The 22,657-nt window shown below is 44.2% G+C and overlaps 1 protein-coding gene across 1 annotated transcript; it reads left to right on the forward strand.

Annotated features, from left to right (window-relative positions):
• Positions 1 to 708: 708 nt before the first annotated feature.
• Positions 709 to 22,629, forward strand: LOC135396830 (dihydrolipoyllysine-residue succinyltransferase component of 2-oxoglutarate dehydrogenase complex, mitochondrial-like). Its single transcript, XM_064628032.1, has 17 exons — positions 709 to 823; positions 1,353 to 1,386; positions 2,523 to 2,568; positions 2,683 to 2,747; positions 2,824 to 2,898; positions 5,422 to 5,477; positions 5,536 to 5,647; positions 10,202 to 10,369; positions 10,432 to 10,487; positions 11,850 to 11,961; positions 12,093 to 12,328; positions 14,101 to 14,198; positions 14,294 to 14,424; positions 16,116 to 16,183; positions 18,853 to 19,104; positions 19,770 to 19,942; positions 22,210 to 22,629. Exons 1-16 carry the CDS (start codon positions 734 to 736, stop codon positions 19,902 to 19,904), a joined length of 1,734 nt encoding a protein of 577 aa, XP_064484102.1. The 5' UTR covers positions 709 to 733; the 3' UTR covers positions 19,905 to 19,942; positions 22,210 to 22,629.
• The last annotated feature ends 28 nt before the right edge of the window (positions 22,630 to 22,657 follow it).

The following is a 22,657-nucleotide window of genomic DNA, read 5'->3' on the forward strand; positions in this document are numbered from 1 at the left end:
GGTGGCGCCTCCTGGCCCGGGCCACTTCAGGGGCCCGCACGACCCAAGGAACGTCGTAATAATATAGAGATGACATACTTAGACTATGTTATCGAGACGTGAGGAGGGGGCCCGGGCATGGCCCATACCCGGGACCAGTAATTTCTCTCGCCGTCCCTGCATACAATGAGCGTCGCTAGTTTAACACAGGGATTTCCCTACAGATTCCGAAGTTTTTTGCACCCCCCAGAAATTTCTGAGATTGCCCAATAATTGCCCCCCCCCCTTTTTTTTTTTTTCCAGAGGTCGATTTCTGGGGACACTACAGGTTTAACATAAAAACCATGCTTTCGAGTTTCGACCATTCATTCTGAGGGTGAAGGTTTACAACCGCAACTCAACATTATGCTTTGAATAGAGTCTTCCCACTTTCAACTTGCACTCACTACCAACAGGACGGGGTCAAATTACTTAAATAAGAGGAGAGATCGCACGATCTCTACATAATCCAAATTTGGCGCTTACCATTATGCCTCGTTCGCATGCGTTCTCACTGTTGTGTCGTCTGCTTGTGCCAAAACATGTGCATGCTGAACAAAGTATGTTAATATTTTATTTTAATTTCAAGCTTAGAATTCTCATTTTATGATAGTTATCACAGAGTTCTTGTTGTTTCTGAAAGTACCGTGCACTGGTTCCGGATTCCGAGCATGCGCTAGCGGCGCTAGTGTGGCTAGTGTCCTCCCTTGCCAAGATGGCGGCATTCTTCGGTTTACTGAGCAAGGGCTCTTCCCGCGCCCTATATCGATTAAAAGTACTCAATGAATCCCACGAGGTTCTTAAGGTGAGTGTTATTGACACATTCACGTTGTTTCTACCCATTCTATAAATAATGGTGTGATATCCAACTGGCGGGTTCAGAAAGGTGTTGACCCGGTTAACGCTATGACCTTAGCTAACGCTCAAGATTATTGCGGCTAGTTTCTCTTCGCTCAGGTGGTCTCTGAACAATTCTCTTGCGCATGGTTAAGTTAGCTAGCGCGTTACAGGTCTGATATAGAGATCTGTTGCCTGGTTTAAGATACTTTGCTTTAGGAATCACTGCCGTAACCAGATGTCCATAATTGCACCCACTAAACTGTCTTTTCCCGTGTGTAGCAGTGTTATCGGATTTACTGAGCTGCAGTTGTCTCCTGTAACCGCTGACCATTGCGACCCATTCCTGGAAAAATTGATAGCTTTTATCGCAAGCGAAAGCTGACACGTCCAAGTTTAATGTGCAGCCATCCCTTTGATGCGTGGCCCAGAACATAAATATGGGTTGCTTTGATGCATATTATGGCACAATGCAGAGACCTGAATTTATCTTTCAGGTTCAGCTTGTACGGCGCTCAACTGCTTGCGGAGGTGAGACATTTCCATCTGTAACTGATGTTGCTCCTGCTGTGCACACATGGTTTCTTCCCAAAATGATGATAATACATCTGTACGATGATAATGTATGCAGCGAAGTGGGTACACATGGTTTCATAGCTGCGTGAATGGCTTGAAAGTGGCAGTCAAGAATGTTGAGGTGCCCCACATTTATTGGCTGTCAAGGAGTCTTATCATTGCCTGGAGCTGCTCAGATGAGACCTCTTATCAAAGAAGCCCTGAGCTCGAAAGGCCAGCAATATTTTCATGACTGCCGACATACTGTAGCCTATTATGGCATGCTGACTCTTCCCTCCTCATGAATGTGTTGCAATAGCGATTAATGATAAACAGAACTTCAGGGAAATGTCATTAGTATTCAGAGTCTCACTCAATGGCCACACAAGTTGTAGTTAGCTGTTGATGACTGTGGATTGATCTCAACCTTTTCACAGTATTATGGTTATGCTGGAAAAGGTATGTAGCTCCATACAGTATGATTAGGGTTCTTCATTTTCGGGTTAAACCCAATTTTTGCAGGATAGTTCCCCCCTGAACAAGGTTTCAAGAATTCGGGTAAAACCTGAAATCCTTGTAGTCCTTCAACTTGTCGTTGTAGGTAAACCCTCGGAAAAGTGAATCATAATATCAACAAAGAGAGCTATTTGTGACAACCTATTTGTCCTCCTTTTGTAATCCCCTTCTGCAGGAGAAAAAAGGCTATCTTTTGTGGAGCTTGGACAAGTGTTTGAATACCGCGGTCGTTCACTGCCCTAGTTCCGTGCAGAAATATAAAGATCCTTGTTCCTTGTCCCAGTGTCATAGCAGTGGCTTGTTTCACACGACTTTCATTTCACCCGATAATTCCCCGATGACATATTAAGCAGAGATCATAGCACCCGATTTCTCCCCGAGTTCTCGCATATAAATAGCACCCGATTTTTGGCCTCCGAGTTCGAAAAATCATAAAAACCCGAACACGGAGAACCCTAAGTACGATAAATACTTTGTATTCACTGGAATCGGCCCCACATAATGGGTTCATATTCACGTGCTCAACTGTTACAGTTTGGGAACAAATGTTAATTCAGTTCGATTGCAGAATCTGATATTATCCTTTTTTTCCTCAGGTGGGCGATGGAGACGACAACTTGTGTCTCGCAAAAACGAAGCCCTGTAAGTATACCATTTCTGTCCACGAGTAGTTGTAGTTTTTCACCTTCTCATAAAAAAAAACGAGAGATAAAAAGAAAAAACTGGGTTCAATGCCATTGTTTTCCTTCTTTCAAGGTCACTTGGAAGGCCCCTCGAACGATGTACTCTGATGCGGCAGGTTACAACCACCAGTGCACTTAGTGAGTTTGTTACTTTGTGTACATGTTGACGATGTAAGAAACACAAATAGCACATGGTGTGACATATCTGACACAGGAGATGAAGTGAGAGTTATCAAGTGCCCTCAGCTTGCAGAATCTCTGAGTGAAGGCGACATCAAATGGAACAAAGGTATGAAAAAACTCTCTCCTCGTAATAGCGAAATAGCAAGGAAGTGACAATTAGCATTGCTTGAAACACTGTTTTGTTTGTCAAGCAGTCTGTCGGGAGCAGTGCTGTGTAAGTTACTCAAAAAGTGGAATTAAGATACAGTTACATGACTATGAAAGTATTTAACTTACAGAAAAAGTCACTGATACTAAAATGTACATGACGGCAATTGATGTTCTGAGGCCAGAAGATGTGGGTTCGAGTCCTACAGCTGGCTAACCTTTTCAGTGACTTCCTTCTTTCATCACTAAAATGTAATTTGGTTACGTTACTCGTCAAATGTAATTAAGGTACCTTTGAGTTATTTCACGCTGTGTGCATTTAAAATGGCTGCTCATTTGGAACCCTACCAGAAAATAATTGAAAGTACAACTCTCTACACCAGAAGTTCATTATCGACATAACATTCTGAGTTCCATAAATGTTTTTGTGAACAACATAAAACAGTAAATCCAATTGAGAAGAAAGTAACCACAAATACAGCAATTAATAATTAATTAATTAATTGATAGGTAGGTTTATTTTTCATCTGCTTCGACGAAGGGAAGACTCTGAAAAAAAAATTTTTTTTAACTTGACGGGTCTGGGCCCACGCTATGCACTCAACCATTGGCAACAATTCAGAAACAGTTTGCAAGACACTCGTATCAATTGCGTTCAAAATGTAAAACATACTTCACTAAATGTAGAAGCTACATATAATAAATACACTAAATAATTACTCTGAAAGTAATTAGCTTTACTTGTTATTAATTACTACACAGCTTCGCTGCACCTCTAACATCGTATCAGCCCAATATTAGGCTAAAAATGTCCAGGTGAAAATTCCTCTAATTCTCAACTGAACTACAACGGTGATTCTCTTTGTTTTGCATGCGTACAGCTCACGTGTACTGATGAGTCTGACTAACTGTGCTGCTCTCATAGTGGATCATAAACATTCGTTCTAGTATTGTGAGACACTGTTGTACCCGCTACCCGAAAAAGGTAGCATAATACCGATACGCGCTACCTGAGCAAAAAGTAACAAAATCCCGATATCGTTACACGTACCTAAAAGTAGCGGAATACCGCTGCCGTTACCCGTAAAAAGTAACGCGATACTTCATGCACTACTTTTTAGGAAAGAAACAAACAGTATTGTTGATGACGTACTTCAAACGTCTCAAAATAATAAATGATAAAATAAAATAATATCCCACAATAAATCTACGTCCAATGGAGGTTACACGTAGGTCGCCTGAAGGCTATGATTTGGAAAACCGTTTTTTACAGATTTACTAAAGCCTACTCGATATCCTGCATATCTTTTTCTCTTCCTCTAAAGCAAATAAAGCACAAAGCAAGCCTACCGATAAAAGGCTCAACAGCTATGTCACAAAAAGAACTCAGATTGCCCGGAACGAGAAGTTAGTAAACATACCATGGTGTGCTTTTTCAAATTGGACGTTGACTTCTTTCACGCACAGATAAAGCTTTCCCACCGAGGCGCATAGTAGACATATGAACACCACACTACTGTTTTCTTTCTCCTCCTTATACTCAAAGATGCCAGCTACAGGCGATGGTCCCTCCTTTGCAGTGGACAGGAAATGGCAACGGTCAAGCACCTAAGCGTACGTGGTGCAATGTCATGTGGAATGTCATGACTCGTAGCTAGCGGGGACGGGGAGCTCCAGAATGCAGTAGGAGTGACGTCAGTTTGCAGACAACTCCGACCATACACCAAATCTTCAAGCAGGTTAATCCCAAATAGGGAACACATGGAGGACACAGCCTGTGTGTAAGATAACGGCCTCTGTGCCCTCCTTTCGGCTATTTGCCTGGTCTTCGCAGAATGATTTGTGATATCCGGCAGCTTGTTCGAAGGCAGGCAGAGTGGAGGCTTGAAGTCGAGTTGTCGCGAACCTGAGCTCGGAAAGTATCGGTAACGGTAGCGCTCAAAGATTGCACTACCGCAAATTTGTAACGGAAGTACTTCTTTCGTGACCAGTTTTAAAAAGTAGCGCGATCTCTGCTCCGCTACTGAAAAAAGTGACGGATACTGTAGGGAGACAACATAAGAACTACAGTCAGAGGAATGTCCACCGACGGACAAGGGTAGTAGTAGTACACACGTTGAGAGTGGGGTATACGACAGTATGGTGGACACCAGCAGACAGGGAAACAATTTTTTTTTCTTATTTTTGCACGAATATTTTACGTATGTGCTTTAAAAGCATGCAAATTTACTGTAAGTATGTAATCTCGAGTGAGTGTTTCCACAACATGATCAGCATACAAACAACAGTTTGAAGCTTGCGGGTGCATTACGTTGTGGCTCGGTGGCACCATGCGGCCACCTAAGTGAACCAAAGACGTCTTCAGATTTGTGGGCGGAGTTCACGTGTAGGCGTCAACTTGTCCTGAAGCACACTAACAAAAGTACATGCTGAGCCGGATAGCACCTCACAGCATCTTGTTTGATATCACTTGTTTTTCTAGCCGTCGGGGACACTGTCCAGGAGGATGAAGTCATCTGCGAAGTGGAGACAGACAAAGTGAACTCAGCTTTTTTGAGGTGATTCAGTTTCTGTGCTCATAATACTCACATTGCAGACATCAGTACCAATCCATGCCCCAGCCGCAGGTGTCATCTTAGAGCTATTGGCTGAAGATGGCTCCACTGTGCAACCTGGAAAGGACATTCTCAAGCTAAAAGTTGGAGCAGGTAAGACACACTACAGTGAGGATACTGTAAAACGTAAAATGTAGGGACAACCCAACATTTAAGCCTCGCCACTGTCAGATCGGTACAGTAAAAGCAGCCAGGCGGGGATCACATCCTTAACGAATGCCCGTTTGAGCAACAACTGGGTTGTTTGGTATGAATCCATACTGTAAGCAACGTAAAAGCACAGCACGCAAGAAACTTGTGCAGCTTGTCCAGTATTTCTTGTATCCTGTATTTTTACGTCATTTACAACATGTAATACTCGGCACCCAGTTGGTGATGCCAGGTGCAGAGCGTTTGCAGGTGGTGGAAGTAGACGTACACATCCGCCATTGTGAGGGAGTATCGAGCCAAAATATTTAACCACGCGTGACCGCATGACAGCGACAGAATACCGGTACTCAACTGGGGAGAAGGAAGCTTTGGCATGCTTGTGGGCGTGCGAGAAGTGGCACGTATTACTTTTTGGACGCAAATTTACACTTTGCACCGACCATCAAGCCTTGGTCACGCTTTTGTCAACCCAAGGTACTGGACGGCAACCAATGCGTATTGCAAGATGGGCTGCACGTCTCCTTCAGTACAATTACACCATCGTATACAAGAAAGGAGAGCATAACTTCGTCGCCGACGCCCTGTCACGTCTTCCCCTACCTCACAAGCTGGCACAACCGGAGATGAAGACGAGTTAGTGTGCTATGTTCAGCAGGCGCTATCCTGCATCACCATGCAGGAGCTGCTGCAGGCTATGGACGATGACGTCGTGCTCCGTCAGGTTTTAAGTTGCTTGGAACATGACCCTCAACTGGACAAGCAGCAGCAAGAGCAACTTTCTCCATATCTCAAACTTCGCGACGAGATCACTTCGGTGGGAGGTATCGTACTCAGAGGGTCAAGAATAATCCCTCCTTCCTCGCTGAGGAAACGAATTGTCGACATCGCTCATGAGTCACATTCGGGGATCGTCCGGACGAAGCAACGTATACGTGAGCGTTATTGGTGGCCTCGTATGGACGCTGAAATTGAGACTTATGTACGAGACTGTTACATATGTCGTGAAGCGGAAAAGACTGCGGTGACGCACAAAGCACCTCTACAGCCAGTACCTTTCCCTTGCGGTCCGTGGAAGCAGTTGGGGATAGATATCGTAGGTCCATTCGGCAACCTTCCAGCACGCTGCCGTTTCGCTATCACAGCTGTGGATTATTTTAGCAAGTGGCCGGAGGTAGCGTTTTTTTCGCATGTCACCACAGAAGTTATCCTTGAGTTTTTAATGGACATCTTCGTTCGTGAGGGATACCCTGAAATTTTGGTCTCAGACCACGGGCCTCAATTCAAAGCTCTACAGTTCAAGAATTTTCTTGCCGAGAGGGGTATACTGCACCGACAGTCGGCAATATACCATCCTGAAGCAAACGGACAGGTGGAACGCTTCAATAGAGTTCTGAAGGGCTTCCTCCAAACGATTTCACTCACTGGGAGGATTGTGTCGCAAGATGTGAAGGCGTTCCTGGGGATCTACAGGGCTACGCCGCACGCAGCAACGGGGTTATCGCCATCCGAACTGCTACATCAGAGGCGCATGAAATCAAAACTCGACGTAGCCGGATTCCCGAACCTGGACAAAGATATTCAGAGGGAAATGGCTTCGCTACGTGAGCGTATCAAGAAGTATCAGGAAAAGACTAAAGCTTATTTCGACGAACGCCACCGGGTGAGGACCCCTAAGTTCCAGCCGGGAGACTCTGTACGCGTCCATCTACCCGGTCACCGTCCGAAAGGATCCCGGGCGTATGGTCCGCCCATCGCCATACAAGAGAAAGTGGGACTCAGCACGTTTGTCTTGGCAGATGGGACAGTGCGCAACGCGTCTAGACTAGCTGCATCCGAAGTTGGACAACAGCCTGTCAACTCAGGGTTACCTACCCAAACAAACGCCACCCTTAGGCGTTCGGAAAGGACACGGAAACCACCGGATCGCTTCCGACCATAAGGCCACTTTTCAGAGGGGGAGTGTTGTGTCGATGCAAGGTGGAGAAGAACGAGAGGAAGGAAGAGGAGGGTAGCTCACGCGGAGCGGACTGACATTCGAGGCATTCGGTTTCGGACATTAGTCCAAAACAGTTGTGCTAGATGTCAATAAAGACATAACAGATCCTGTCAAACTTTCTTCACTGTGTTTGCGAAAGCTTGCGAGACAGACATTCTCTTGGCTAACAAGGCGACAATTCCAAACCATGCTTTCTCCCTTTTTACACACTGCTTTCAACCTTTGTCATTGCTGCTTCATCATATTTCCTCGACTTCCTGAAGCTTGAACAATTAAGAGCATTCAGAGCTACAACCTGATGAGGTGTAGAGGCATGAAAATGATAGAAATTGCACGCAACTACGAGTGCCTTGGTGCTTGTCTGAAGAGGGTCTGAACAACGAAATACTAGTATCTCAGAGTCATGTCTAATACGAGACAACGTTCCTCGTTTCCTCATGCTGTATTGGTTTCATACTTTTCCTGAAAACAGCAACAGCTTTGGTGCACCAAAGGAGCAGGTGGTGGTGTTATGCAGAACGTCTATCTTTTCATAATTAAAAAATTGTTAGTAAGAACTAATGAGGGCAATGCCACTTACTGGCACGACTATAAGGCCTCCTTAACAACCTTCAAATTCATATGCACCATGATTGCCGTCTTTCTGTGTCCCTTAGGTGTGCCTTCGCCACGGAGTATTCTAACGTGCCCTCTTAGAGAAATTACCTGGGCAGCACCAGCAAAAGCTTTGTAACAAGTGTGCACTAGAACAATTTACAAACTTACATTTGTCGCAGCCCAACATAGAATTCTTTGGCACATCACCCATTTTCAGTTTGCAGATGGTGTGCTGAAGAGAGTGTTGTCTGCTTAGAAATTCTCTGTTGATGGGTTGCAAACACCAAGTGTCTATAGTAGCAAGTGCGTAGCGCACATAACGAAGTCTGCATCGCACCAGACTTTGTGGTCTTCTGGACTATTCTGATTAGACTTAAGACGACGACACTTCTGGTGTGCGGTACGCAAAGGTACACCTCATAAGTACTATTCAAACGTGCCCCTAGATTATATTGCTGTTTATTTTACAAGGGTCGTTCAAGGTTGACAGAGACTTTTGCTCGAGAAAAGTTAGTGACAAAGTACAATCAGTCCTTCTCGGGTCAGCGGCACGTGCAGCGGTGGCAAGCTGTCTGTGTATGTGGATGTGGAAAAGCATTACATAATCAAGTTCCTTGTGAAGGAGAACGTCAATCCAGCTGAGATTTGACAAAGGTTAAGGCACAGCATGGAGAACAAACGATGTCGGAAGAGTCTACGAATGATGCAGACAGTTTGGCAAAGGATGGGATGTGGTGAGGAATGAATCACATCACATGGACATGTTCATTCGACTACAATCACGCTAGTGAACATCGCAGGCATTGAGCAAGCCATCCTCGAGAACCGTCGAGAAACAGTTCGGGACATTGCAGCTCAGCGTATATTAGTGTCAGCAGTGTGGAGACAATCATTCACGAGCACTTACTGTTCCACAAGGTCTGTGCAAGATGGGTTCCCCGACACCTCACTTGTGACCAGAAGGGACTGTGCGTGTCAGTCTCTGAGCAGCTGCTCAACCGGTTTCAATCCGAGGGGGACAAATTTTTGCAATCAATCATCACATGTGATGAAACCTGGATGCATCATTTCATCCCAGAGACAAAAAGAAGCAACATGGAACAGTGACATCAGGCTTCCCTGCCCCCAGAGAAAAAAGCATGATGCAGCCATCTGCTTGGTAGTCCATGGGAACTGTCTTCTGGGACATGCGGGGTGTCATCCATGTGGACTTCTTGGAGCAAGGGGTCACGATTAATGCACACTACTACGCGTTGACAAAGGGTGCCATGCAAAACACAATTTGCAAGAAAAGTCCTGGGATGTTGTCCATAAGGGTCATTCTTCTTCATGACAATGCCCGGCCTCACAAGGCAAATTTGACAGTAGCAACCCTGGCCGAAATGCAGTGGGAGGTTTTGCCCCGTGCCTCTTACTGCCCAGATTTAGCCCCAAGCGATTACAATTTGTTTGGGCCCCTTAAAGGGCACCTTGGAGGAAAGACGTTCCACACAGATTGAAACCCTCCAGAAAGATGTCCTGCAGTGGCTATGACAGCAGCCCACTTCTTTCTAAGCCAAAGGCACCAAAGAGTTGCCACAGCGATGGCAGCGGTGTCTATATGCGCGCGGTGAAGCGGTGAGGTGCCGCTGCGCGGTGAATGACGTAGTTTGGTGCTTCCAGAATTTTCCATTTAAAGAAATAAAATTCCCGGTCAACCTTGAACGACCCTTGTAATTGAGAAAAGGGCATTTTTATGTCTTCTAGAAATCTTTCTTTAGTTAGTGTGGTCTCCCTGTGCAGCACTGCTTTGCCAAGATCTCTATATAAGGAGGATAAAATCGTAATGTTTTGTTTGGGGACCGTGCAATTTATGCCACGAAGGGCCAGCAGAATTTTTCTTATAACTACTGCTCACACAACAGGATCTGGTGGAGGAGCACCAGCAGCTGCCCCAACCACATCATCTCCTCCACCCTCAGCTGCGGCCCCTGCTGCAGCACCGGCAGCAAGTGGGGCAGGAGAGCTGCGTACCATCAAGTGCCCACAGCTTGCAGAGTCACTAAGTGAAGGTGACATCAAGTGGAACAAGGGTAAGGTTCGGTTATTTAGCGAAAGGTGGCAGCGATTGGAATACGCTGTGTTCTCTATGTAGCCGTTGGCGACAGCGTGCAAGAGGATGAGGTAATCTGTGAAGTGGAAACGGATAAGGTAAGTTGTTTATTCTTGTTTTTCTATTTTGAGCATAAGCTGTACCCTTGGAGCATGTGCAAGTACAAGTTCAGTATTGTCTGCAGAGTTCGAGGTAACTTGTTACAAGTAACTCGTTACTGTAACTAAGTTCCTTTTTTTGGTAACCTGTAACTTAACTTGGTACTTTTGCACCGTGGTAACTTTCAGAGGAACTCGTTTCTTTTTCCGGTAACTTTGCCAAAGTAACTTAAGCTAAGTTCCAAGTTACTTTTAATTCGCTTTTCACTCACGGCCACATATTTGCTTGCTTTCTCTTCGGTTCTTTCATGGCATTTGATGCCATAAAACGTGATATTCAATCAATGACAGTATTCTAATCAGGAAGTAAGAACCGCTGTCACTGAAATGAAGCTGATCCATTGTGCGCCCTCAGGGTGTAACATGCAAAGTGTTCGAATTCTTGGATGTAAACGAAAACGATCTAAGCTTGTTAGACTCTTCCTCAGGCAAGTCAAGGTCTAACTCAACTGCTCACACGCGCTGCACCTGTGCAGTGCTATTTTGTGTCACAAGTAACTTGGAAGTAACTCGTTCTTTTTTTTTATGTAACTCCGTAACTGCGAGTTACATTCCAGGCTGAAGACCTTCGTTATTAACGTACGTAGTTACATTTTTCACACGGTAACTTAACTAGAAACGAGTTCTTTTTGAGGGGTAACTTCTCGATGTATGATTGTCTGATGCTATTAATGAAGTTAGGCCTTTATGTACAATAACATTCATCAGGCGTTCCACAGATAAAGATTTTACGACTACTTTCTAACATCCATAGGCGTGGTGTTACGCCTGTAGCAGTGCTTTTTTTTACGTAGAATTTGTCTTTCAGTTGTTTATGTGGGTGCCACTTGAGAAATATCGTGGCATTCTGACTTACCTCTGACGTTACCGTTAGGTGTAGGACTAAGTTAATTAAATCAGCGCTATTTAACTTTAATTAATTACATTTAAATTAGTCTAATTGACAAAATATAATAAATAAATTGAATTGAACTGGTAGTTACCAAAGTGAATTCTATGCCCGAAACATTGCAAACCTCTCCAGTGAACGGAACCCCCGTAAATTTTTTAAAAATCCCAGACACAACTGGCACAACTGTGCACACAAACATGCTGTGCATGCATCTCAGTCATCATCCTGTAGATTTTTATTATTGATCATAATCCACACATACGACTACGGATCCAGACCAGTCATACATGTCGCTGGATGTCTGTAGTCGAAATTCGCATGATGTGAAAGTTTGGTGCACGTCGTCATGCGTCCAGTTCAGGAATCAGTACAAGAATCTGCTGTTTACAGCGTGATTAACATTGTTTCAGACTTCCGTTCCTATTCATGCTCCAGCAAGTGGAGTGATAGTGGAACTCCTCGTTGAAGAAGGCACAACAGTACAGCCTGGCAAAGATATTCTCAGGTTGCAAGTTGGTGCAGGTGAGAGAAAGTGTTACCCTCTCTTGTTTTTGCACACACAAAATCTTTGCTGGCATTTGCTCAGTCACCACCCACCGTCACATTCATAACCAATCAATTCTGTACTTTCTGGCTTTTTTTATTTTTTTCAGGTGGTGGAGGTGCTGCCCCACGACCAGCAGCCCCAGCCGCGCAAGCAACTCCAGCTCCACCTCCTCCACCACCCTCTCCTAGTAGCATTCCAACCCCCTCAACCCCTCCGCCACCTCCTCCCAGACCCTCTGGACCAATGACATCCACCCCAGTATCTCAAGTTCAGGTCACCCCCGCGGGTGCTCCCGGAGCAGGAGCAGAAGGCTTTGTTGTTGGTGCAAGGACAGAACAAAGGGTATGTTTGATCTATCATTAGTAAAACAATGCATTGAATGCTATGTTGACGCTGTGTTCTTGCAATCCAGTGTCGCTAAATGTTACGCTGCCGCGTTCCAAGCATAATATGTCGGTAAATCTGAGTGTAGCAGTGCTCGACAATGGCCACAGAGAGTAGGACACATGCTCACCTGACATCTTTATTTGAAGAAATGTGAACACCCCTCACCCTCCTTGCAGATACATTTAATTCACAACAGACCACAAAAATTTGTTTGAATTATCAGACATGCCTCAAAATATGAGCTACAAGAGAAAATTACGTCATGGGGGCATATAAGTCTCAGTCCGACCGCCACTACATTTGACCGGAGTCACAGTAAACTGTGATGCCAGTTTCCACCTTTCCTGGTAGGATGCACCCACAAAATAGCAGACCAGGACCTTCTGTGTGTTTCAGGCGTAGTCTACACGCTAGTGACACCTTGGTATTTGCATTGATGACAGAGTTTTATCAATGTGATCAACTGTAGTTATACACATTCTGAGAATATTATATACATTTTGCAATCCTTGCTACATAATTAAAAATTTGTCTGTCTATAATTGGTTGTGTCTGTGCCTTGGCTGTTAGCACCTTAGATCTAAGGTCAGCTCTTGTGGTTAAATGCCCTGCATTGGCAAGGCGTAGGTGCACAAAGATGAATGCAGCAGCGTTTATCCCTGTGATACCCTGTGCCATTACATTTCCTTCTATTAAGTTGCCTATAAACACCTTCCATAAATCATCTTCTAGTTTGTCTGGTTGTGGAAGACTGGTTAAAATGTAAGCGAGCTGGTGGCATAGATTCATTACCAAAAACTTACATAGAGCCTGAAGTTTTAGGATTTAACCCCGGTTCTTCCCCGAATTGGAGGTTGCCTCTTTAGGGTGAAACCCAATTTTTACCCAGCAAATTTCCCTCACTGAGACGTCTGTAGGAATGCACACTAACTTGTTTGGCAGCAAACGCAGTTACAACACCATTTGTACCAAACCTATTCAGTTTACGATGAAAGTCACTGAAAAGGTTAGCCAGCTGTAGGACTCAAACCCACTCTTCTGGATTGCCGGTCCAGGGCTCTACCAATTGATCTAAGCTAACACGCCTTCTCAGCGACTTCCAAGGGTGCATCATCTGAAGGGACAAACCAGTCACTCTCTCTCACTCATCCTCCTTTCACTCTTACATTTTTGCTCACTCATACACACGTTCATACGACGGGATCGACGCAGGCGGCAGCTGTTGAATATGAAAGAACTGATATGTTCTGAGGCTGGAACAACATAGAAGGGACAAATACATACAAAGCCTCAATTTGCCTAAGAAATTAACGATGAAAGATGAAAGTCACTGAAAAGGTTAGCCAGCTGTAGGACTCGAACCCACTGAACCCCCTTCTATGTTGTTCCAGCCTCAGAACATATCAGTTCTTTCACTATTCAGTTTGTTTGAGTAACTGAGCCCAATTTCTCCCCAAATTTAGCGCACTGGAAGTTTTTCCACCCAAATTTGCATGAATTTAGAGCACATGTTTACGTACTCGATTTTTACTCCCCGAATTTAGAAAAAACGTTTCCCGAAAACTCCAGGCTCTAACCTTACACCAGCAACAAGAAAGCCTTTCCTTGTCCCTAGCCTTTGGTTCTTCGTCACTGATGCTTGATACTGTAGTTCAAAGTCCTTTGGTACAACCTTTGACTCGAGAACTGTACATTAAAACTGTAACCTACATGTTCTGTGCTACCAGGTGAAGATGAACCGAATGCGACAGAGGATAGCTCAGCGTCTAAAGGATGCACAGAATGTGTATGCCATGCTGACCACTTTCAACGAAATTGACATGACGTGAGTTACAGCATCTGCATGTTCACCGAAGGAAATTTCCTGTTGTTCTGTGCTGCATCTTAATCGTTTCTCACTTTTCTTTTTGCTTTCTGCAGGAATGTGATTCAGATGCGTAACAAATACAAGGATGTATTTGCAAAGAAGCATGGGGTTAAGCTTGGCTTTATGTCACCATTTGTGAGAGCGGCTGCATTTGCCTTGCAAGACCAGCCTGTGGTCAATGCAGGTATGAGCCTCAAAATTTACACGGATATTCCAGTACAGAACACAGTCACATTTTAAAAGATTGATTGAATCTGAGGGCACTTGTTCTCTGTAAGCTGTCCTAAATATACTGTATATATATCGTTTAGGGTGAACATCACAGATATTGTAGAAGCGTTCAATTTATCCTCTAGCGCTCTGCTAGTACAATACTAGTACATTAGTACACGTACAACTGACTGTGAAAGACTGTAGCAGCACATTTTTCAGGGAAATAATGTGTCATAAGGTAGTCACTTGGTGTCGTGACTCACTCAGCTTCAACCAAGTCATAGTTGTGGTAAAAGAACCAACTTTTCTGTTCACAGAAATACAGCGGTGCATGCCAGCACCTTTCAACATGATCAGATTTATCAAAAAATAGAATCATGCAAAGTATAATTAGAGCCTGAAGTTTTAGGGAAATATTTTTACCTACATTCGGGGGGTAAAAATCGGGTAAATAAACATGTGCACTAAATTCATGCAAATTCGGGTGAAAAAACTTCCAGTATGCTAAATTCGGGGAGAAATCGGGCTCAGTTATTCAAACTAACTGAAGCGGTTTGGTAAAAACAGTGATGTAACTGCATTTTTCTGCCAAACAAGTAAGTTACTGCATTCCTACAGACATCCCAGTGAGGGCAATTTGGCGGGTAAAAATCGGGTTTCACCCTAAAGAGGCAACCTTCAATTCGGGGTGCAAATTCGGGGAAGAATTGGGTAAAACCCTAAAACTTCAGGCTCTAAGTATAATTAATAAAAGTACGATGTATCACAAAAGAAAAAAATTAAGATACGGTAGAACCTCGCTTAATTCGAAATTCCAGTTAATTCAAAGGATTGCTGCGATCCCGTCTTCACGCGTTGCAATCTGACCGCATAATTTGAAGACAACTGGCCTGTATCCTGCTTAATTCGTAAGTTTCCTGCCAAATTTCATCATCTTCCATCGGCTTTCAACCCATGCAACGACGATCTGCCATAAAAACCACGTGCTTGCTCCATGGCCATTCCCAGGATTTTTTCCAGGGGGGGCAAGCGTGCAACCCCCCCCCCCCCCCCTTACCACCTCTTTTTCTGGAGGCGGACGTTGCGGAATGTGCGGGTGTTCAGAGGTTCCTATTATGACATCTGAGAATAATCATTACGACCTACGACTAAAGAGCGCACCATTTTCATAAGCGACCTTGGATCTCTGCACGCGAATCTGCACGCGCGCCATCGGAAGTTTGTTAAGCCAGCGGCGCGCGTGCAGCGATATGATGGACTTTATAGCCACCTTGAACGAACGGTGACGTGCGACGTCATTTTCGGAAAGCGGCAGACTAAGATAAGCGAGTTCTTCCTTTTCCTTTTCCTTCACCGTGTGCCCAGGTTCGCTTAATTCGAATGGCCGCTTAATTCGATATTTCTTCACCGTCCAGACGACTTCGAATTAACAAGGTTCTACTGTACCATTCTACGAGGTACACACATAGTGACGTAACCCGGAAGGGGGGTTTAGGGGGGGCTCACCCCAAAAAAATCATACCCTTGGTAGTGCATTTGGGAGAGGGGAATGAGGGTGACATCCTCCTCCCCCATGTAAAGTCCCTATAGAACCCTCCCGAAATATTTTTCTTTCTACGCTGCTGTACACACATCATCTCACTGCCATGCCTTTCCTTGCAGTGATTGATGAACAAGAGATTGTCTACAGAGATTACGTCGACATCAGTGTTGCAGTGTCTACACCCAAGGTAAGAAGATCCCAAATATTCTTGAAATTACAGAGAATATAATCTTAACATCCCTCTATACAGTAAAACATTGTTAATTCGGCTCTCACAGGACCTACGACCAACCTGAAAATCATCTGAACGTCGAAATAACGAACGGACAACAAAATGACGCTATCAAAATTGCGATCGTTGTTCTCGTCCATGCCGGTCTTCCCACACCTCACTGCTCACTTGGTCTACAGAACCGCAGTGCTGAAAGCAGTTTCGTGATACCACAGAGACAAGACACATATTGGAGATCTTTATGCCGAAGGCCAGACACCACGTGACGCCAATGATTATAGCGATGGCGATGTAGGGGTGTGCGAATATTCGAGTTGTCGAATTCGAATCGAATATCAAACGCTCGAACTATTCGATTCGCGAATCGAATATCCAATATTCGAATTTTCGAATATTCGACTATTCTACGAATATGAACGACACAGCCCGAAAGTGGGCTTCACCTGATGCTTCTGTGCATGAGGTGAAGCCTGCTTTACGAAATTGCACTTTCTGCAGAACGAACACAAGCGGGACTGTGTTTAGTTTGAGATAACGGAATCCAAAGTTAGTTTTGTAGACACTGTCTGTGGAAGGGGTGGCGCCCCTCCCACATGCAGTTTAGCGGTGCCGACGAGGGACTTTGATTTGATGTCTGTGAGGTTGCCTTTAAAAAGTTAGGACTCTTGAATAATGACTACAGCCCACGAACAAGACGGGTGTCTTAAAGATGTCCTTTACGTCTAAAATTTCAGTAGTGCAACTTCCTAGGGCGAGTGCAAAGAAACTAAAGGGTGTTCATGGCAAAGCTGAGGCGGGAGGCCAATTCGTTTGTTTCGCAAATGACCTGTGGTTGTCTGAAGCAATTACAGCCTCATCCGTGTAACATGCTACTGCCAGACATAAAATTTTGAAATGAAGGTAACCACTCCAGTACTCCAGTAAGTGTAGGCTCACTTGGAAAGCAGGAAGCACTCTCATGTAAAATTAAAGAGTAGGGGCTTTAAACAGAAGAATTGCATGTCTCTCTTGTGACAGTTAATGCCAGAAAAATTACACTAAGGCCATGGGCTACAAAATTGAACTTTTAGTGTGAAAGTCACATATTGTAAATTTTGCACGAATATTCGATATTCGATTCGGTATTCCGATTTTTTTCCCATTCGATTCGATATTCGATTTGACTTAAAATATTGGGATTTGCACACCCTTAGCGATGGGTGCTTCATCAGTTCACTTTGCTGCTGTTTTCTTGCACCACCACTCGAATGGTCTTGTCACGTTCGCGCAACGTTGTCACGTCAAGCGCAAAAAAAATATGTGATGCGCAAATTATCCAATGGCGCAAAATCCGCGAGAAAATATGTCGAAGGGTCCGTGTAACTTGGAGCAGTTGGGAGCATGGGCAGCACGCGCTCTTATCTGGCGTTATTTTGCGTGAGCGTGCAACACTTCTGCAACGCTGTATCGTGGCAACCGTCAGCATGGCGCCAGTTGCGTCCTTCATCCCAATCGGATTTCCGCGGAATTCCGCGCAAAAGGCCGCGAAATTTCGAGCAAAATGAGGGATTCCAGATTCCGTGAAATTTCGCGGAATCGCGGAAAACCCGGGGCCTTAACAATGACCTACATGAGTGACGCGAGAGTGATTCACTGATAATATTGTTCTGTAGATGTGTGGTAATGAGGAATGGGAGTGTGTACGACGGTAACTATAGGCCGTAGTTAGTCCTCTGGCATGGAATTTTATACAGCTTGGTATGTCGTAGAGAGTAGGACTCTGGTCATTGGTAGAACACTGGTTTGTACGCATGATTGCCGGGACCGTGCGGGCAGTCCGAATTATCGGGGTCAAATTAACGAAGTTTTACTGTATTTGGAACTCTGATGGTATGTGTCACACACAATCCAACCTGTAACAGACCAAACGCAGCAGACATTTGGCAAGTTGTGCGAGTCTATTGCATGAAGCTTCCAGAAATCTACAAGTAGAGCCTGGTGTTTCAGGATTAAACCCAGCAAAACCCATTTTTACCCCCGATTTGCATCATTGACAATGGAGCTTTTTCGCACTAGTCCTAGTGGCTCTCCAATGAGCTGCCAACAGCACGCACCAAAACAAACCCACTTGGGTACTAAGAATGGCGTACAATACACTCGAGTTGGTCTGAGTCAGATGTGGCCTTCTACAACACTGTTTTAGGGTTAAACGAAGCCATATCCATTGTGAGCCATATCCATCAAATGAAGCCATTATCCATGTGCGTCATATTGTGCCGTTCTCTAACTACATTATATTTAGGGCCTTGTGTTTTACGGTTAAACCCGGTAAAACCCATTTAAACGCTTCGATTTGCATCATCGGCACTTCGGGTAAAACCCGAAGTACCAGTGCAAGCACTGGAGAACTCTAAGCACTACGCATTCAGCACAGCCGCCTAGCATCTTGCCGTTGCCACGTGACTTACTTATATCCATACAACCCGATTTCGCAGCTCCTGAAATAAATCCAGATTTTTCACACACAAACCCTTTTTGATTTTCGAAACACACAAAAACCGAAAGCACATTGGTCTGATTGCATTAAGCATATGTGTGCATTGTACGTGCAAATGCATTATTGAAATGTTTTTACAATTTTCCAGGGTCTTGTAGTGCCCGTGGTGCGTAACTGCGAGCGCATGAATTACGCCGACATTGAAAAGGCCATCAACGAACTTGGAGAGAAAGCCCGCAAAGGAACCCTCGCCATTGAGGACATGGATGGAGGAACGTTTACCATCAGCAACGGCGGAGTGTTTGGCTCCATGTTTGGCACGCCCATCATCAACCCTCCTCAGTCCGCCATCTTGGGAATGCATGCCATCTTCGAGAGGCCTGTCAACGTTAACGGAAAGGTGAGCTGGCTTTTGCGTCCTAAGAATTTATTCCAAGCAAAATAGGAAATGTGATTCTTTTGTTTTGTTTTGTTTTTTGTTAGCTGTACCTGTTTGAAAAAGGAACATTTAGTTCTTTGCCATCGCGTCGAGGTGTTGGGTGGTGAAACCTGGTATGGAGATTAACCACGATTGCGATTGCACAGCGTCTGTGGTAGAACGTTCCACACGTACCATCGAAGTGCTCTGGATTAAAGGGGAGCAACAACCTTCGGCCTCTTTAGCTTCTGTGGCAGTGGTTACCACTGTACCTTATTCTAGGGGACCAGTGATCGCACCAGTGTGACTTTGAGAAACTTTCTATTACACAGTGGGTCGGCTCAACTATAAGTAATCCCCGTATGGGCCTTTAAGGTATAAGAAATAAATAAATAAACTGTGTAGAAGTGGGTCAGGCAAGCTAGATGTCGTACAAGTAGTGAATTATTGATTTTGATTGGGTGCTACTTTTAAATATGTAATTTGGGGTGAAGTCAGGTGCTATTGATACGTCTGGGATATTGATACATTGATTAAAAAAAATTATTTAGCTAGTGGCCCAGTGTTTTGTTTGTTTCCATCGAGTGTGTCTGCATAATTTTTTGAAAGCACACATACGTGATCAATGCGCTATTGCAATATATTAGGTGGAGATCCGGCCAATGATGTACATCTGCTTGACATACGACCACCGCCTCATTGACGGTCGGGAAGCAGTAACGTTCCTCAAGAAGATAAAATCTGCTGTGGAGGATCCCACAGTCATGCTGCTCGACGTTTGATTTTCCCGTTTCCCCTCACTCACCTAGGAAAACTGTTGGTAAGTCATAAATGGGACATGTTAGACCTTACTGTATTTCTTTGCGATTCTAATGCCTGCTTCTTTTTTTTTTTTTTTTTTTTCTCAATGTACGTACTTGAAATCACGTGCTCACAATCACGTGCTCATTACAATCGGGCCCAAAAACGGAAATTCAGAGATAAAGGTTAAAAAGATCTGTGTAAGGTGGCTAGTTGCATCTGCGTGGACGCTGCATGCTCGCGACAGTCACGTTTTTTAATTCCTTCTCTTGTTATCCTCATTTTGATCCTTATAATTAGGGCCTGACTTTTTCTGGTAAAGCTCGAAAACGCCCGAAGCGTACTCCGCCTGATCCAAATTAGTAATTTTTGGGTTCAACCCACTTTTCACCGCGAGTCATTTAAGTCAGCCATTCTTGGCATCGCTGTTGACGCTACCGAATGACAACCTCATCATGAATCAGTCAAAACGAAGGCTTTTAACATTTAATTTGCTACCGTTCGTTGGATATTGGCATTATTGCACTGTGGCCAATACAGATTTGCTGAGCTAATCGAAAGTTTCTCGGTTCCCGCTTGTTTAGTCTGGATAGATGTGCGACTCATCTACGTATGTGAGCTTCGTCGGTGTAGTTGCTTCTGCATGACATGTACTTAACTGGCTAAGCAGTTATGAGCATTCGCAAGCCCGTACGGTTGCTCGCGATTTGATGCAATGGTCACTGCGATGAGTTACCCGTGAGCACTACGCTGGCTAAGCCTTTCATCAGAAGGCGACCGCAGAGTGCTTGTGCGCGCAGAGCAGCAGCAAAGCGAAAGTCACGAAGGCGCAGCGTGCAGTTACAGAGTGAACTATGTCTCGGATCAACAAGTCCAAGTTCGCCAAAATGGAGGCAGGTTTCTGCATACGGAGTATGAATCACTAGAAGTTGCTTAAAGACCAAACGTGTGTCATTTCAAGGCATGATTTATGTAACCACTGTGGCAGAATATAAATATAGCCTGATTACACAAAAATTTGGGAGGGATGTATAACCTGATATTAACCTCCCAATTCTATTGGAAAATATAACCTGAAAAAATCAGGCCCTACTTATAGCTAGAGCCTGAAGTTTTCGGGAAATATTTTTTTCTAAATTCGGGGTGTAAAAATCGGGTAAATAAACATGTGCACTAAATTCATGCGAATTCGGGTGAAAAAACTTCCAGTAAAATTCGGGGAGAAATCGGGCTCAGTTATTGAAACTAACTGTTGCGGTTTGGTACAAACGGTGATGCAACTACATTTTTCTGCCAAACAAGTAAGATGGTGCATAGCTACAGACATCCCAGAGAGGGCAATTTGCCTGGTAAAAATCGGGTTTCACCCTAAAGAGGCAACCTTCAATTCGGGGTGCAAATTCGGGGAAGAATCGGGTAAAACCCTTAAAACCCTACTTATAGCCTCAAGGTTTAGGGTTTTACCCGATTCTTCCACGAATTTGCACCCCGAATTGAAGGTTGCCTCTTTAGGGTGAAACCCGATTTTTACCAGGCAAATTGCCGTCTCTGGGATGTCTGTAAGAATGCACCAACTTACTTGTTTGGCAGAAAAATGCAGTTACATCACCGTTTGTACCAAACCGCTACAGTTAGTTTGAATAACTGAGCCCGATTTCTCCCTAATTTAGCGTACTGCAAGTTTTTTCACCCGAATTTGCATGAATTTAGTGCACACGTTTATTTACCCGATGCTTACCCCCCGAATTTAGGAAGAAATATTTCCCGAAAACTTCAGGTTCTACTTATAATTAGGGCCTGACTTTTTCGGGTTTTATTTTTGGCCAAATTCGGGGGGTAAATATCGGGTGATATTTTTCATTCGAAAATTCGGGTGTATTCGGGTTAAATCCCGTTACGGCATATTCTGTCATCAGGAATTCGGGTGTATTCGGGTGATTTTTTTTTTTGTTTAATAAAAATTTTTCTTAACATAGAACTAATGTTTAGCAATGTTATCAAACTTTATTTTAATGCACGCTTATGAGCGTGCCACGCGACCCGGATGTTTTCGGGTAGATTCGGGTTAAACCCGAATTTTACAGATTTCGTTCGGGGGGTAAATATCGGGCGGATACGGGTTTAACCCTAAAAAGTCAGGCCCTACTTATAATCAAACAGGAGAATGCACATCTGGGAGGTTATTTAAAAACTCAAATATTCACACAGTCTCCAACCTAAAATAGTTCTGTCTACCCGACTGTTCACTGTAAATAACATTGCAATTCTTTTTGCTCTTCGTTACAGGACAACAATTGCAAGTCAAGAAGAGCTGGATGCTTGATGCAGAAATCGTGTCAACAAAGGCGCAAAACTAGCTTTATAACTCATTTTTGCAGAACACGTTAAGCAAGCACAGTGTTGAGCACCTGTGTAGATGTTGTACAGAAACTTTGATATATTTAAAGAATGACCCGCTGCATCTGTGAGGCCGGTGCAAGACATCCGAAAGACTTCCATCTTTTGCCTTGGTATTGTTGCACCGATTGAATTTAGAAGAAAGAACCACTTTATGGCTGACAGAAAGAGCACTGAGATTTTGTTATTTGGTACAGGCTTATAGCTGCAGTAGTTATGAAGCAAGGGAATGAGAAAGTTGGAACTAGAATGTGTAGAAGGCCCGATGCTTTTTTTTTTTCATTAAACACCATTTGTTTTCGGACGTCATGCTTTGCTGCGGTGGGACTTCGTTACT

This window comes from Ornithodoros turicata, chromosome 6 (assembly GCF_037126465.1).
Source record: "Ornithodoros turicata isolate Travis chromosome 6, ASM3712646v1, whole genome shotgun sequence".
NCBI classification, from domain to species: Eukaryota; Metazoa; Arthropoda; class Arachnida; order Ixodida; family Argasidae; genus Ornithodoros; species Ornithodoros turicata.